The sequence below is a fragment of the Panthera uncia genome (genome assembly GCF_023721935.1).
Source record: "Panthera uncia isolate 11264 chromosome C1 unlocalized genomic scaffold, Puncia_PCG_1.0 HiC_scaffold_3, whole genome shotgun sequence".
Classification (NCBI taxonomy): domain Eukaryota; kingdom Metazoa; phylum Chordata; class Mammalia; order Carnivora; family Felidae; genus Panthera; species Panthera uncia.
This window is the reverse complement of record NW_026057584.1, coordinates 23,519,125-23,535,955: the sequence shown is the minus strand read 5'-3', so window position 1 is coordinate 23,535,955 and position 16,831 is coordinate 23,519,125. Positions and strand designations below refer to the sequence as shown.

Here is a 16,831-nt window from a genome sequence, read left to right as displayed (position 1 = left end):
TGTGTTTTCACAACAAAAAAATCAACTTAGCCTTTTTTAGTCACTCTACTCAAACTCTTTCTCTCTCCTCTTCATCCACTATTCATTAGGCATATGATGGCAGAGGGATTCTCTCATTTTTGGTCCATCTTAATTCACACTGAGGGTTAAAATCTGGACAGAATAAATTGTTTGTTTTTTCAACTGATAATTGACATATTCCTCGGAATTTTTTTTGAGACTGAATATTTCAATCAACTTCAAGGTTATTGACATGGAAATGAAGTGGAGGGTTAGATGGTGGGAATAGACTATAGGTACTGTGACACACTATTTACTTGTGATAAAAACTACAACATTTGTGGTAAAATAAAGAACATGTCAAGAAAAAGATCATGTCAAAAGGGGGGAGGTTTGAGGGTTTGAGGAAAAAGAAATAACTTGGAAGTATGCATGAGACACTTTCACCATATGCCATATATGACTTGATCTTTAAGTAAGGTCTCACTGATCATAATTTGCCCCATCAGGAGCCTGAAAACCTAAGCTCATCCCATTTCTTAGGCAGCATCCCAGTAACTGCTCCTCAGTGATCGCTCTGACATAGCTCTTAATGCAGAAATCTATCTTTTTGCATTTATTTTATGTGAATCTGAATTTGGAAATTCTATAAGACGAAGAAGTAGATTTATTACATTCTGACCTCTAGTGCATTGTAAGAACTCTAATTCAGTCCACCCATTTTTCAGAACATGGGAGTCTCAGTGCAGTAGTTAACTAGGTTAGTTTTTCAGCTAACTAAGACTGCTAGATAGCTACTTTTTCATTATAATTATATTTTACATTATCAGATTGAAACTAATGTATTATTGAGGTAGGTGAAATATTCCTATTAATTTTTTTACCTACAGCCCAGGCTTAGAAAGAATAGTCTTGCTTGCTTTCTATCACAGGTTTGCAGAAGGTATATCCAGTTGAAGAATGTTTCTTATTACCATACTGATACTAAAGAGCCTTTTTCATCAAGTTACCATTTATTTTACTAAAGTGATCTGCAGGTGGTATATATGTCTCATATGCACTGCCAGAATAAAATCTTGGTTTTCCAGAACATACATGCTTTCTTTTTCACAATTATCAGAACTAAGTAGCCGAATACCATTGTCTTTTAACCATATATTCAAGCACATTTAGAATTAAATTTGGTAAAATCTTTTATTTGTAATTATTTTGAATTATCCTGTTTTAAATATGTATTTCAATTCTGTAAACCAATTCTTTTTGTAAGTAGATGGATTGTAAAATATTTTGGCAGCATACATTTAATTTTCTTTTACTTAAATGAAATATGAATGACTATTCTTGAAGCTATAGGTGGTGGCCGGTTCATCTACCAACCCTATATACACTATGTTAGTGAGAATCCTTCAATGTGAATTATAATGGAATCTTTATTTCTTTAATTATCTTTAGAATTGCTCAATACTGGATTTGACTGATTACTAAATAGTTTTTTTTCAGAAAGGAATTAGCAGTGATATTTTTAGACGTTTTAATTTAAATTCCAGTTAATATATAGTGTGATATTAATTTTAGGTGTATAATATAGAGATTCAACGCTTTTCATATAACACCCGGTGTTTATTACAACTACCCTCCTTAATCTCCATCACTATTTAACCCATCCCCAACGACTTCCTTTCTGGTAACCATCAGTTTGATCTTTATAGTTACATGACTGTTTTTTCCCCTTTGCTCCTTTGTTTTATCTCTTAAATTTCACATGAGTGAAATCATATGGTATTTGTCTTTCTCTGACTTATTTTACCTAGCTCCATTCGTGTTGTTGTGAATGGCAAGATTTCATTCGTGTTTAGGGCTGAGTAATATTCCATTGTATGTATATATTGCATCTTCTTTATGTATTTACTAATCGATGGATGCTTGGGCTGTTTCCATAATTTCACTATTGTAGATAATGCTGTTATACACATCAGGGTGCATGTATCCATTTGAATTAGTAGTTTTGTATACTTTAGGTAAACACTAGTAGTACAATTGCTGGATCATAAGGTAGTTCTATTTTTAACTTTTTGAGAAACCTGCATACTGTTTTCCATAGTAGGCTGTACCAGTTTTCATTCCTACTGATAGTGCAAGAGGGTTCCCCTTTCTCCATATCCTCACCAACGTCTGTTGTTTTCTTGTGTTGTTGATTTTAGCCATTCTGACAGGTGTAAGGTGATATCTCATTATAGTTTCTTTTTTAAGTTTATTTATTTTTGAGAGAGAACACAAGTGGGGGGAGCAGAGAGACAGAGAGGAGACACATAAGCAGTCTCCAGACTCTGAGCCATCAACGCAGAATCCCATGTGGGGCTTGAGCCATGTACTGTGAGATCATGACATGAACTGAAGTTGGACACTTAACTGACCGAACCACCAAGGTGCCCCCTCATTGTAGTTTTGATTTGTATTTCCTTGATCATCAGTGATATTGAGCATCTATTCATGTGTCTGTTGGCCATCTGTATGTCTTCTTTGGAAAAATATGTCTCCTGCTCATTTTTAACTTGATTATGTATTTTTGGATTTTGAGTTTTATAAATTTTTTATACATTTTGAATACTAACCCTTTTTCAGATATGTCATTTGCAAATATCTTCTCCCTTTCTGTTGTTTGCCTTTTAGTTTTGCAGTTTCCTTTGCTGTGCAGAAGCTTTTTACTTTGATGAAGTCCCAATAGTTTATTTTTGCTTTTGTTTCCCTTTCCCCAGGAGACACCTTGAAAGAAGTTGCTATAGCCAATGTCAAGGAGGTTACTGCCTGTGTTCTCTATAGGAATTTTATGGTTTCTGGCCTCACATTTAGGTCTTTAATCCATTTTGAATTTATTTTTGTGTATGGCATAAGAAAGTGGTCCAGTTTTATTCTTCTGCATGTAATTGTTCTGTTCCAAACACCATTTGTCAAAGAGACAGTCTCTTTCCCATTGGATATTCTTTCCTGATGTGTTGAAGATTAATTGACCATAAAATTGGGGTTTCATTTCTGGGCTTTCTCTTCTGTTCTGTTGATATATGTGTCTATTTTTGTGCCAGTACCATAGTGTTTTTTAAGAGATTCTTTTTATTTTAAAAATTAATTAATTAATTAATTAATTAATTAATTATTTTTGAGAGAGATACAGAGAGCAGGGGTAGGGGGAAGAGGGAGAGAGAATCTTAAACAGGCTGCATGCCCTGCATGGAGACTGACTTGGGGCTTCATCTCACTTTTGTGAGATTACAACATAAGCCAAAATCAAGAGTTGGACACTTAAATGACTGAGCCACCCAGTACCATACTGTTGTTTTTTTTTTTTCAATATATGAAGTTTATTGTCAAATTGGTTTCCATACAACACCCAGTGCTCATCCCAAAAGGTGCCCTCCTCAATACCCATCACCCACCCTCCCCTCCTTCCCACCCCCCATCAACCCTCAGTTTGTTCTCAGTTTTTAAGAGTCTCTTATGCTTTGGCTCTCTTCCACTCTAACCTCTTTTTTTTTTCCTTCCCCTCCCCCATGAGTTTCTGTTAAGTTTCGCAGGATCCACATAAGAGTGAAACCATATGGTATCTGTCTTTCTCTGTATGGCTTATTTCACTTAGCATAACACTCTCCAGTTCCATCCATGTTGCTACAAAGGGCCATATTTCATTCTTTCTCATTGCCACATAGTACTCCATTGTGTATATAAACCACAATTTCTTTATCCATTCATCAGTTGATGGACATTTAAGCTCTTTCCATCATTTGGCTATTGTTGAGAGTGCTGCTATAAACATTGGGGTACAAGTGCCCCTGTGCATCAGTACTCCTGTATCCCTTGGGTAAATTCCTAGCAGGGCTATTGCTGGGTAATAGGGTAGGTCTATTTTTAATTTTTTGAGAAACCTCCACACTGTTTTCCAGAGTGGCTGCACCAATTTGCATTCCCACCAACAGTGCAAGAGGGTTCCCGTTTCTCCACATCCTCGCCAGCATCTATAGTCTCCTGATTTGTTCATTTTGGCCACTGACTGGCGTGCGGTGATATCTGAGTGTGGTTTTGATTTGTATTTCCCTGATGAGGAGCGACGTTGAACATCTTTTCATGTGCCTGTTGGCCATCCGGATGTCTTCTTTAGAGAAGTGTCTATTCATGTTTTCTGCCCATTTCTTCACTGGGTTATTTGTTTTTCGGGTGTGGAGTTTGGTGAGCTCTTTATAGATTTTGGATACTAGCCCTTTGTCTGATATGTCATTTGCAAATATCTTTTCCCATTCTGTTGGTTGCCTTTTAGTTTTGTTGGTTGTTTCCTTTGCTGTGCAGAAGCTTTTTATCTTCATAAGATCCCAGTAGTTCATTTTTGCTTTTAATTCCCTTGCCTTTGGGGATGTGTCAAGTAAGAAATTGCTACGACTGAGGTCAGAGAGGTCTTTTCCTGCTTTCTCCTCTAAGGTTTTGATGGTTTCCTGTCTCACATTCAGGTCCCTTATCCATTTTGAGTTTATTTTTGTGAATGGTGTAAGAAAGTGGTCTCGTTTCAATCTTCTGCATGTTGCTGTCCAGTTCTCCCAGCACCATTTGTTAAAGAGACTGTCTTTTTTTCCATTGGATGTTCTTTCCTGCTTTGTCAAAGATGAGTTGGCCATACGTTTGTGGGTCTAGTTCTGGGGTTTCTATTCTATTCCATTGGTCTATGTGTCTGTTTTTGTGCCAAGTACCCTACTGTTTTGATCACTACAAGATTTAATATAACTTGAAGTCGAGAATTATGATGCCTCCAGCTTTGCTTTTCTTTTTCAAGGTTGCTTTGGCTATTTGGGATCTTTTGTGGTTCTGTACAAATTTTAGAATTTTTTTTCTGTGAACAATGATGGTGGTATTTTGGTAGGGATTGCATTAAATGTGTAGATTGCTTTGGGTAGTATACACATTTTAGCATATTTGTTCTTCTAATCCATGAATGCATGGAATGTCTTTCCATTTCTTTGTGTCATCTTCAATTTCTTTCATTAGTGTTTTATAGTTTGCAGAGTACAGGTCTTTCACCTCTTTGGTTAGGTTTATTCCTAGGCATCTTAATGTTTTTGGTGCTCTTGTAAATGGGATTGATTCCTTATTTTCTCTTTCTGCTGCTTCATTATCGGTGTGTAGATATGCAGCAGATTTCTGTATGTTGACTTTGGATCCTGCAAATTTACTGTATTTGTTTATCAGTTCTAATATTTTTTTGGTGCTGTCTTTTGAGTTTTCCATATATATATCATGTCATCTGCAAATAGTGAAAGTTTGACTTCTTCCTTGCCAATTGCAATATCCTTTATTTCTTTTTATTTTCATTGCTATGGCTAGGACTTTCAGTATTTGTTGAATAAAAGTGGTGAGAGAGGACATCCCTGTCTTGTTCCTGACTATAGAGGAAAAGCTTTTAATTTTCCTCCATTGAGGATAATATTAACTGTGGATTTTCATATATGGCCTTTATTATATTGACTTATATATCCTCTAAACCTACTTTGTTGAGAGTTTTTTTTTTTTTTTTTTTCCATGAATGGATGTTGTACTTTGTCAAATACTTTTTTGGAGTTAGTGATTTTTAAAATTATTATTATTTTTTAGCAAGGCTAGAGAAGACTTGCTGAAAACTCAAAAAGAACGTGATTTTCATCGAATGCACCACAAGCGAATAGTCCAGGAAAAAAACAAGTTAATTAATGACCTCAAAGGGTAAGCTGCTAATATTTGTCAGTATATTTATTAAGGAGTTATTTAATTACTGTTAAGTAACTTGGCCTCATTAGAAGTTTTCATGTAAAATAATCATTCAACATTTATTGGTATTTACTGTATGCCAGATACTATACTATGTGTTTGAAATACAGAGATGAATAAGTTAAGGTCCTTGCTGTAATGGTTCTCAGAGACTAATGGGATGTGTGATGGGGGAGGAGTTAAACTGAAATATTCTGCATTGTTGCTATGCCAACCAAGGGCAGTCACCTCAACCAGACTAGGTGTGAGAGGGTTTCAAGGACCTATTTCCAGAGGAATTCTGAAGTGTAGGTTAACAGAGTGAGGGAGCAGGGCGCTTTGGGCAGATAGTACATACCCTGCAAAGGCACCAAGTCATGAAAGAACATGGCATATTCACCATATTGTACCCATAGAAAACAAACTATAAAACCTACTTGACAAGGGTGAGGTGGAGGGGGCATATACTGAATGACCTTGAATTTATGCTAAGGTTTTTAGAAATAGTATATATTCAGATTTATTTTCCCTCCTCTCTTCCTCTCTTACTTCCAAAAATATTCCCTTTTGCATTTTTATACAGGTCTTTTTCAGAACTGTAGGTTGTATTTTGTTTTCTTTTTTTTTTTTAATTTTTTTAACGTTTTATTTATTTTTGAGACAGGAAGAGACAGAGTATGAACAGGGGAGGGTCAGAGAGAGGGAGACACAGAATCTGAAACAGGCTCCAGGCTCTGAGCTGTCAGCACAGAGCCCGACGCGGGGCTTGAACTCACGGACCGCGAGATCATGACCTGAGCCGAAGTCGGCCGCTTAACCGACCGAGCCACCCAGGCGCCCCTGTATTTTGTTTTCAAAGTACATTCTTTAAATTTGGGAATTGTTCTGTACTCAGGACCATATAGGGGTCTGTGGCTCCTGCTGGTCATGTGGACATCCTTTAAAGGTAGCTAAGCTTTTTCTTGTCTAAAGATAAATAATTGTTGTACCTTCATTAGGGTGAGACACCCATTTACCCAGAGGAAAAGCAGAAAGGTATTTTAATTGTGTGTATGTGTATATGTGTGTGTGTGTGAATGTGCATACACAGCCACATGTACGGTTAAGTGAGTTTGAATCACAGCACATTCTTTCATGGGAAAGATCTCAGGTTTGATTCTATTCTCACTTTCTGTGCTAATACAAGCAGGTTTCAGTACTTCAGTTACTTGGATATGTGACAGTCTAAGAGCATGTTTGTATCCAGTTGTGGCAGCTGAAATATGTTGTTCACTGTCGCTGCCTGGATATTCTACTCTTCGGTAAATTGAATATTTTAATTGCTTTCTTTTTCATTGAGTCTCTAGCCTATGTTTAAAAATAGATCATACTTGTTATATTTCCTAGTATGTTTAAAGGGAATACTATTATAATTCATTTCTTATAAAAATTCAGCAATGTCAGATTATACTTTTTATAATCCTCAGATGCCCTGGTGAAGAAACTCACATTACACTGTAATATAACTACAACTTTTGTTTTCAGCTAGCCTTTATTCCCACATATAATTATTAAGGATACTGTCTCCATTTAACCATTTGGATGAATCGATAGTATGTGTTTTCTAAGTACCTAAAACAAAAATTTAGTGATATCATCAGAGTCATTAATAAAAAAAACAACCAGCAACTAAACATGCATAATAAATCAGCTATAAGGAAGAATTTTTTTTTAAATTTTTTAATATTTATTTATTTTTGAGACAGAGAAAGACAGACCATGGATGGGGGAGGGTCAGAGAGAGGGAGACGCAGAATCTGAAGCAGGCTCCAGGCTCTGAGCTGTCAGCACAGAGCCCGACACGGGGCTCGAGCTCATGGATTCTGAGATCATGACCGGAGCCGAAGTCGGATGCTTAACTGACTGAGCCACCCAGGCGCCCCAAGGAAGAATGTTTTTGTTTTTGTTTTTTAACGTTTATTTATTTTTGAGACAGAGAGAGACAGAGCATGAATGGGGGAGGGTCAGAGAGAGAGGAAGACACAGAATCTGAAACAGGCTCCAGGCTCTGAGCTGCCAGCACAGAGCCCTACGTGGGGCTCAAGCTCACGGACTCTGAGATCATCACCTGAGCGGAAGTCCGACGCTTAACTGACTGAGGCACCCAGGAAGAATGTTTTTTGATGCCAGGCTAAATTAGAGTCTAACTTCTCTATGTTAATATTTTACCCCAATATTTCAGTTATATATCTATGTTTTTTCTCATTGTAAACTACAAAAGGTCACTCTTAATTTTTTTCTGTAAATTGTTTAAGTCAATAATTAGTTGATTTTACTATCAGCTTTACAGTAGTTCTCATTTAATGTGAGTGTCTTATTACGAATTTATTCATTTTTAGAATTATTAATATCAAAGTTAGAAGTTAAATTTTTTTGATATTTATTTTTGAGAGAGACACAGAGCATGAGTGGGGGAGGGGCAGAGAGTGAGGGAGACACAGAATCCAAAGTAGAAAGTAGGCTTCATGCTCTGAGCTGTCAGCACAGAGCCCGACGTGGGCCTTGAACCCATAAACAGTGAGATCATGACCTTAGCTGAAGTTGGACGCTTAACCGACTGAGCCACCTAGCGGTCCCTCAAAGTTAGAGCATAGAAGCAGATGAATTATGAGGTACTTAACGGAATTTACAAAACAGACATACTCCTTCAGATTGACTAAACAGGTTTTTTTTTAATGTTGTTTCCTTGCTATATTCTACATAATGGTAATTCTTTGGGCAGAGGATTATCAAGTCATATCCCATGAATGAGTTAGGTACTAAAGTCAGTAAATACAAGAAAAACTGTACCATCAATAATAATAATCCTTCAATTTTCCACAAATTACAGCACACATTTTTGTGTATATAACTCTGTACCTGAATATGTGCTTATAAATATATATAACTTTAGGGAAGTGTGCAATATACAGCAAAGTATATATATATATATATATATACACACATATATATACATATATATATATGCTAAGCACATTAATGGAATGGGGGATAGGATTGTACATATTTGTTATATTTTTATTTTGTTACTCTCATGCTTTACTGAATATAGTTGAATTTTGATACACATTATATATATTTAACTTAACTCTAGTGCTTATGTTTTATTGCCGCTGGCAATGAAATATAATCATAAATTATGTTAAGAGAAACATGACTTACAAGTCAATGACTTTTATAAATAATTTCATGAAATGTACAAAACAAGGATTACTCTTTTATTTTTTAATAGAAAAACATTTAAAATTATTTTGGGGTTCTTATGCTTGGGGCCATGTTTGAATAGAACTAGCTCTCTAACTGGAAATAGATTAGCTCTTCAACTGCAATGAACTACAAAACTGAACAGAACTTTTGGCAGTTGTTTTTTCAGATGTTGGAAAATTGGCAGAGTAGGACTGTGATGCCTAAGAAAAGGGAACTATTCAAAGTGAGCAGCATGATCACCCCAGATTTTTGCACAGAAGTACTATTCAGACAATAGTGTTACAAAGTAGAACACGGGGTGCAGTAGTGTTTGATTAACTGATGAGGCAGAGATCTGAGCGCAGTGCTACTGAGGGGACTGGAATTTGCAGAATAGGATCACAAAAGGAGGGAGGTACATGAAAGGAATTTAAGAAATATTTGTAGTAGTTCCCTTTAGTCTTTGACCAAATACTAAGTTATGGAAAAGTGAAAAAATGATGCCTCCAAAGAACAGCTCATGGGAAACTGAGCTAAATGGAGATTCCAGAGGTTATAGATGTAGAAATTCTGACCAGCTCAATGGAGGAACCTCACTGAAAATTCTGAGCATTCAGTTAAGAACCTTGATAAGACATGCCATAGGAGAAGAGTTATTCTAGCCTTGGAGAAGGGACTACTTTGACTTGCCCTAATAAAAGATTAAAAGTAAACTTTGGAGAGCTCAAACTGTCAACCATTAAATTAACTATCTGCCAGAACAAAACTCTTTTAAAGGAAGATAATAAAATTCAGATAAATGTATGTCCAACATACAAAAAAATATATAACATATATAGAAGCAGGAAAATGTGTCCCATAGCCAGGAACAAATACAAACAGACTCAGAAATGAAAGAAATAACAGAATTAGTAGTGCTTATGAAATGTTCAGAATTTTAAAGAAAATAATGAATATAATGAGTGAACAGTTGAGAAATTGCAGAAGTGAAATGAGAAATATAAACAAAGAACCAAATGGAAGTTCTCAAACTGAAAAATGTATTTTCAAAAAAATTTACTGAGGGAAAAAGCTGAAAAGAACTAACAGAGCCCCACAAAAAAAGGCTAAAAAAATAAACGAAATTATGCCTGTGAGGCAATTTCAAATTGTCTGTCACAAGTCAGAGGAAGACACTGGAGTGGCCTTCTCAACTTTGATAGCTTACTCCAACAATCTGGTAAATCAGTTAAAATTATTTATGCAGGGAATCTTGGATTAATCATGGGGTGGGTGCATAGACTAAATAAGCCCACTTTGAGCCAGACTTTAGCCATGACCCTACTTATTCTCTGACCTCTGTAAATCCCCTTTGTAATATAGGGGCTGTGATGTCACTCTGGATTTCTGGATATTAATGACAACTCCTGAAAATATTTTTCCCAGTACTTAGTCACGCCTACAGGTTTTGTGGAAAGACTGAGGTTGTCATCACAGTCCATCATTGCTGTGGTGTTATGGAGCTCCTCCTCTACTGTCTGCCAGGAGAGGCAGCTCAGGCATTTTCATCTTTTTGAGTGTTAAACATTACTTTTTCCAACTTGCTAAGAGCCACCTCAGCAGTGACTTTACTGCAGCCATTGGAGTGCTTGTTTCAGTACTTGTAAAATCCACTATTTCAAAAAGGTGAATTATTGTTTATCCATTCTTAGGTTAGTATCTCAAAATCCAATCTCTAGGGTGCTTTTTTGGTTCCTGTTAGTATATGCTGATTAATTCTTTTTTTTTTTGTTTAATTTTTTTTTTAACGTTTATTTATTTTTGAGACAGAGAGAGACAAAGCATGAACAGGGGAGGGTCAGAGAAAGAGGGAGACACAGAATCTGAAACAAGCTCCAGGCTCTGAGCTGTCAGCACAGGGACTGACGCGGGGCTTGAACTCACGGACCGCGAGATCATGACCTGAGCCGAAGTCGGCTGCTTAACCGACTGAGCCACCCAGGCGCCCCTGCTGATTAATTCTTATACTAGTTTGGATATATAGTCTCTTTTCTCCCTTACCAAACCATTAGCTTGGCAGTCAGGAGAGGAGGAAGTAGGGCCAACTCCAGGAGGGTATCTTTTACCTTGTGGGGAAGAGGCCTGTACAGCGGCTTGCAGCACATCTGAAGTGTCAGCTCTTTCTAGGGAAGGAGAGCCACCCCTGCATGCCCACAGGGCCTAAGGAAAAGGGATGCACAAACAACATCCTTACAGTCATCCTGAGAATTTGGGAAAAAGAGGTCATTTCAGCAAGATGTCATTTTATCTGGATGACATATTATGCATGACTGTGATATAAGAGTCTGATATATGAAGCAAAACCTGATAAAACATAAAGGAAAAATAGATATATCCACAGTTATAATTGGAGATTTTAACACTCCTCTTTTGGCAATCATTAGAAAAATAGGCACAATTTCTCTAAGTCTATAGAATAAGACATCAACTAATTGAGTGTAATTGATATTTCTTGAATTCTACTTTGGACTTTTTATGTGCACAAAATAGGTCATATGCTCAACCATAAAACAAGTCTTTATACATTTCACAGAACTGATGTCATACAAAATATGCTCTCTGACCACAATCAAATTAAATTAAAATCAATGACAAAAAGCTCTCTGGAATATTCCCAAATATCTGGAAATGAAGTAGCATAGTTCTATAGTAGTCCCTGAGTCAATGAAGGAAATGAAAAAATATTTCAATCTGAATGATTGAAAGGCAGCATATTAAAAATTGTGGGATGCAGCCAAAGCAGTTCTTAAAGTAAAATTGATAGTTTTAAATGCTTATATGAGCAAAGAAGAAAATTTTATATCAATAATCTAACCTTATACTTAGATGATAAAAAAAGAAAAAGAGAAAGGAAAATAAATAAAAAGATCAGAAACCAATAAACTAGCAAAGGGACAAACATAAGAAAAAATCAACAAAATCATGTTGATTGTTTGAAAATATAATAAAAGTGATAAAATTTATAATAAAATTGACAAAACTAATTAGACTAATCACCAAATGTTGGCAATGAGGTAGAGTAACCAAGGCTGTCAAATATTGCTGTTGGAAATGTAAATTACAACTCAGCAATTCAACTCGTAGGTATTTTTCCTAAGAGAAATGAAGAGATAGAACCAAAAAATATCTCATATGATTTGTGTCAGTCTGCTCATAGCAACCTTATTCATTATAGCCCCAAGCTAAAAACAAATCAGTTCTTCATCAGTGAAATATTGAATAAACACATTGTAGAATATACATACAAAGGAATGTGACTCACAGTAAAAAGAAATGAATTAGTGATATACACAACAACATGGAAGAATCTAAAAAACATTGTGTTGAGTGAAAAGAAGCCAGTTTCTGGTATCATGGAATGAATTTAGAGGGTGTCCTTCCTTTTCTGTTTTTTGAAATAGTTTGAGAGAATAGGTATTAATTTTTCTTTAAATGTTTGGTAGAATTCACCTGGGAAGCCATCTGGTCCTGGACTTTTGTTTGTTGGTAGTTTTTTATTACTGACTCAGTTTCTCTGCTGGCTATCTGTCTGTTCAAGTTTTCTACTTCTTGTTTCAGTTTTGGTAGTTATATGTTTCCAGTAATTTATTTCCTCCAGGTTACCCAATTTGTTGGCATATAGTTTTTTAAAATCTCTTATAATTGGTTGTATTCCTATGATGTTGGTTGTTACATTCATATTGTATGATTCCAAATATATGAAGTTCTAGAATCTCCTGAGGTGTTAGAAATGCTCTATATTTTGATAACATTGTGGACTCCCTGGGCATGCATATTTCTGAAAACTCTGAACTATAACATTTAAGATCTGTATATTTTACTCCAGGTAAATTACACTTCAATAATAAGTAAAAAATAGTATTTTGAAGGCATTTTCAAATTAAAAATATTATTAAAGGTATTTATATCATATATTGAGTTGAACTATTTCTCCTATGAGCTATCAAAATATTTTATACTTAATTTTCTTAACATGAATTACTCAAACTTGTTTTCAAAAACATCTTTTAGTTTATTTTGATGTGAATGATACTTTCTGTTTAATCTTCCATTATTTGCAGCCCTTGTCTTTTTGACAACTGTTTCTGAATTGATTAAGCAAACTGCAAATTTTTATCTCGACAAATAGCAGCAATCTTCTGAGTACATGCTTGAATATAGCAAAACTTCTGGTAGGAAATAGAAAAGTAGTTAACTCAAAAGAAATCTGACTTCCCTATTCCCACCATGTTTAAGGGCTGCATACCAAGTAATATTTCTGGCACTTCTTGGCTTGTGTTGACCTTTATATGGTTATTCATTTTTTATCCTACTGTAAAAGCAGAGAGAGAGAGAGAGAGAAAGGTTTAGATGTTAGATGGAAATCACTGATTTACTCAATTACCCTTTAAATGCCCTTTATTTTTCATAGGTTGAAGTTACATTATGCATCTTATGAACCAACTATAAGGGTGTTACATGAGAAGCACCACACTTTACTGAAGCAGAAAATGCTGACCTCTCTGGAAAGAGACAGAGCAGTTGGGCAGGTAAAGAAGCCATCAAAACTACCTCAAAATGATTTTAACCATTTAGTTTTCAATAATATAAGTAGGAATATTGGTTTCTGAGATAAATTTAAAAAGGTTTTCAACAATTATGTTGTAAAAAAGATTCATTTGGCAATATTCATAAAAGTTATTTTGTTCGTTTTAAACCTATAAAGATTATTAAGCTAAACATTATTTTTTTAAAAAATTTAATGTTTATTTTTTTATTTTTGAGAGAGAGACAGAGAGAGACAGTATGAGTGGGGGAGGGGCAGAGAGAGAGGGAGACACAGAATCTGAAACAGGCTTCAGGCTCTGAGCTGTCAGCACAGAGCTTGACGTGGTACTCAAACTCAAGAACCGTGAGATCATGATCTGAGCCAAAGTTGAACGCTTAACCAACTGAGCCACCTAGGTGCCCCGAAACTTTACTGAATTAAAATAAATTTATAGGAGATTATTAAAGTATGGTTAGAGGAAGAAACTCAGCCAATATAGTCAAACTAGGATTTAAATGTCAACTTTGACATTATGAATACAGACCTTAGATGCTTTCAACTCAGATTTCTTATAAATAAAGTATAGCCACAATGATCTGCCTTTTAAAAATATTGTTGTTAAACTTATATGAGATAATGAATAAAAACTCCCTGGAATTTACCCCCAAGTGAATATTTGACACACCTGGTTACTGACTCAATTTTTAGTCATTTCTACTATTGACATCCTTTTTCATTCTTCCTGGTGGGGTTTTTACATAGGCCTCGGACAGTGATAGGAATGTCTGGTATAGAATTCAAGAAAGATAAAACAAAATGTTTATGGGCCACTTAAAAAATATGTAACAGTTTATTAGAAAATATAAAAGTGTAACTATGCTTAACATTCTTTTATTGTTTTCTGGAGATTTTCATTTTTGGCCAAACTTTCAGAAGCTACAATAGCTTGTATGATGGTTATATTATTCCTTGAATGATTTTATTGTTAAGACATGATTTAATCGAGTTGTATTTTTTCTGTTCTTGAGTGTAATTCTTAGCTACTAAAATGCAAAACACTACTTGTGTCTCCATGCTTCTTTGTGCTTGAATTTTAATTTTGTATTCTTGAATGTCTGAATTGTATTATTGGTAATATTGCATAAAAGGAGTTTCATATAATTTACATTTTTATGGCATTGTATGTAAAACCTTCAGAATTTTATCTCCTTGCTCCTTTACATTTAACCTTTCTCCTCAGCCTCCCGATAAAAGGCATAAGTCTACATCTTGGAGTGCTTCAAGCTAGATTTGGTTGCTTCTACTTCTTATCCTGCCACAGGTTCAAATTAGATTTACTCATCTGACTCTCCTTATTCCCTGTTCTCATGCTTATCTCACTATTATCCTTCTCTGGGTGAGGGATCCATCAGTGATCTGGCCATATATTTCCAAGAGACCATGTATACTTTGACACCTCTGACAGACCATTCATACTGAATTTCATCATTCAAGGATACCAGGGCCTTCCAGACATCCATGCTGGCAAGTGCCTACACTGTTCTCTAGATTGTTAATTTCTACATCTGCAACCTGTCCAGCCCTGGATCTACACTTACGTGTAATTAGGGCTAAGTTATCTTCCTGAAGAGGTCATCAATTCCCCTATCTTTAATATGAGATGAATTTGGGGGCACCTGGGTGGCTCATCTGACTCTTGATTTTGGCTCAGGTCATCATCTCATAGTCATGAGACCGAGCCCAGTGTCTGGCTCCATGCAGGAAAAACCCAAATTTTATAAAAAATAAATATGAGATGAATTTCTGAGTTTAGATCAAAGGCCATTTTGAGGACATATACAGGCCACATATACTCTTTAAGTTTCAGATTGTTTCTTACTGGTTTAGTTAGAAGAATTAAGGATTGGGAGTGGTAGGGATGAGTCCCATCTGTGCTGCACAGTAGACATGTGAACATTTAGGTTATTTTACTTCTATATCTTACCTATTTTTCTTACCTATTAAACAGAGATAAAATTACTTGCCTTATGTTTGATATGTATCTAAAGTGAAAACTTGTTTAAAAAATTAAATCACTATCCCTAATGAGGCAGGGTTCAATTTTCCACAACACTGTTCATATTAGCAAAGAACTGTATTATCTGCAAGCTATTTTATTTTGTCTCTGAACCCCTACCCCTGCTATAGACAAAGAAAAAAGAACTTGCTATTAAAGACTATCCAGATCTTCCTGGGTTAAAATAGTCTCTTTGGATTTACCACACAGTATCTGAATGGTATATTAATTGTTCAGCTGAAACTTATCAGTGTTAATTTTTTTTGTCTTCAAATCACATCTCATTCTTCACAAGATGGCTCCTACAACAAGGGACATTATGTATCCATATGACGTGAAGACTACATGCTTGGCCTTCACTTGCTAGTGTTGTGTTACTGGTTTTGGTCATACTGCTGGTGTTGAGGTGCATGGTTCTATGTGGTTCTTTAAAGTGTGAACCTAACATACCTTGCTAAATCCATGACCTCTGCCACAGCATCTGTGAGATCCTTAACATCTATAGCGTCATTGTCATGACTCTCATCTTTTTTCTGGTTAAATGCTTCAAATGGTAACATTTTCATGTATCTCACTGAGACAAGTTGAGACTTCTGATTTCCCTATTCTGCCAATTCAAACTGTGGGCAATCTGGAAACCACTTAAGGTCCACGTACATAGACATACCATCTTCAATCAACTTTCAGACACTACCTGAAGAATATTATGTTTCTATATCACCATTCAAAATATGAAGGTCTTTTTAAGGGACTGTCAATTTTCCTAGATTATTCTCTGAGAAGCAAGGAGCAAATTTAGTCTGCGCTTGGAGTATCTTTGAATTATCTGGCTTTCAGTGTCCTTTTCTTCCAATTAGCCACACTTCGATTTGTAGCTTGAGAGGTGAAATAGGTCACTCATATGTGAATTCTTACTTCTCCCTCTCAGGCATAGATACTTTTATACTTCCTTGTTCTATTGGATGAACAAGGATTGGGAGTGGTAGGGATGAATCCTGTCCTCTTCTACTTTATTGGTTACTCTGTATCCTCATTTGTCCTAAGCAGTCCAATGTATACCTGTTATCATAAGGTATCATTAATAATCAGATTTTTTTCAAGATCCAAAATGGGACATGATTGATGGAGCCTATGCAGTATTGTTAGTATCCTAGTTATAAGAAAGGATGAATAAATATTTGCTATCTATAGAGAAAGATGGACACACAATTTATGAATGCAAG

The 16,831-nt window shown here is 35.6% G+C and overlaps 1 protein-coding gene across 2 annotated transcripts in view; it reads left to right on the top strand.

Annotated features, from left to right (window-relative positions):
- SPAG16 (sperm associated antigen 16) overlaps positions 1–16,831 on the top strand; it is a 1,017,964-nt gene that overhangs the window by 34,568 nt on the left and 966,565 nt on the right. Inside the window, exons 6-7 of one of the 2 annotated variants that reach the window (XM_049614973.1) lie at positions 5,629–5,736; positions 13,436–13,553. In XM_049614973.1, coding sequence (XP_049470930.1) covers positions 5,629–5,736; positions 13,436–13,553 — 226 coding nt within the window. The remainder of the gene's footprint in view (positions 1–5,628; positions 5,737–13,435; positions 13,554–16,831) is intronic. The other variant, XM_049614974.1, reaches the window with a different exon arrangement.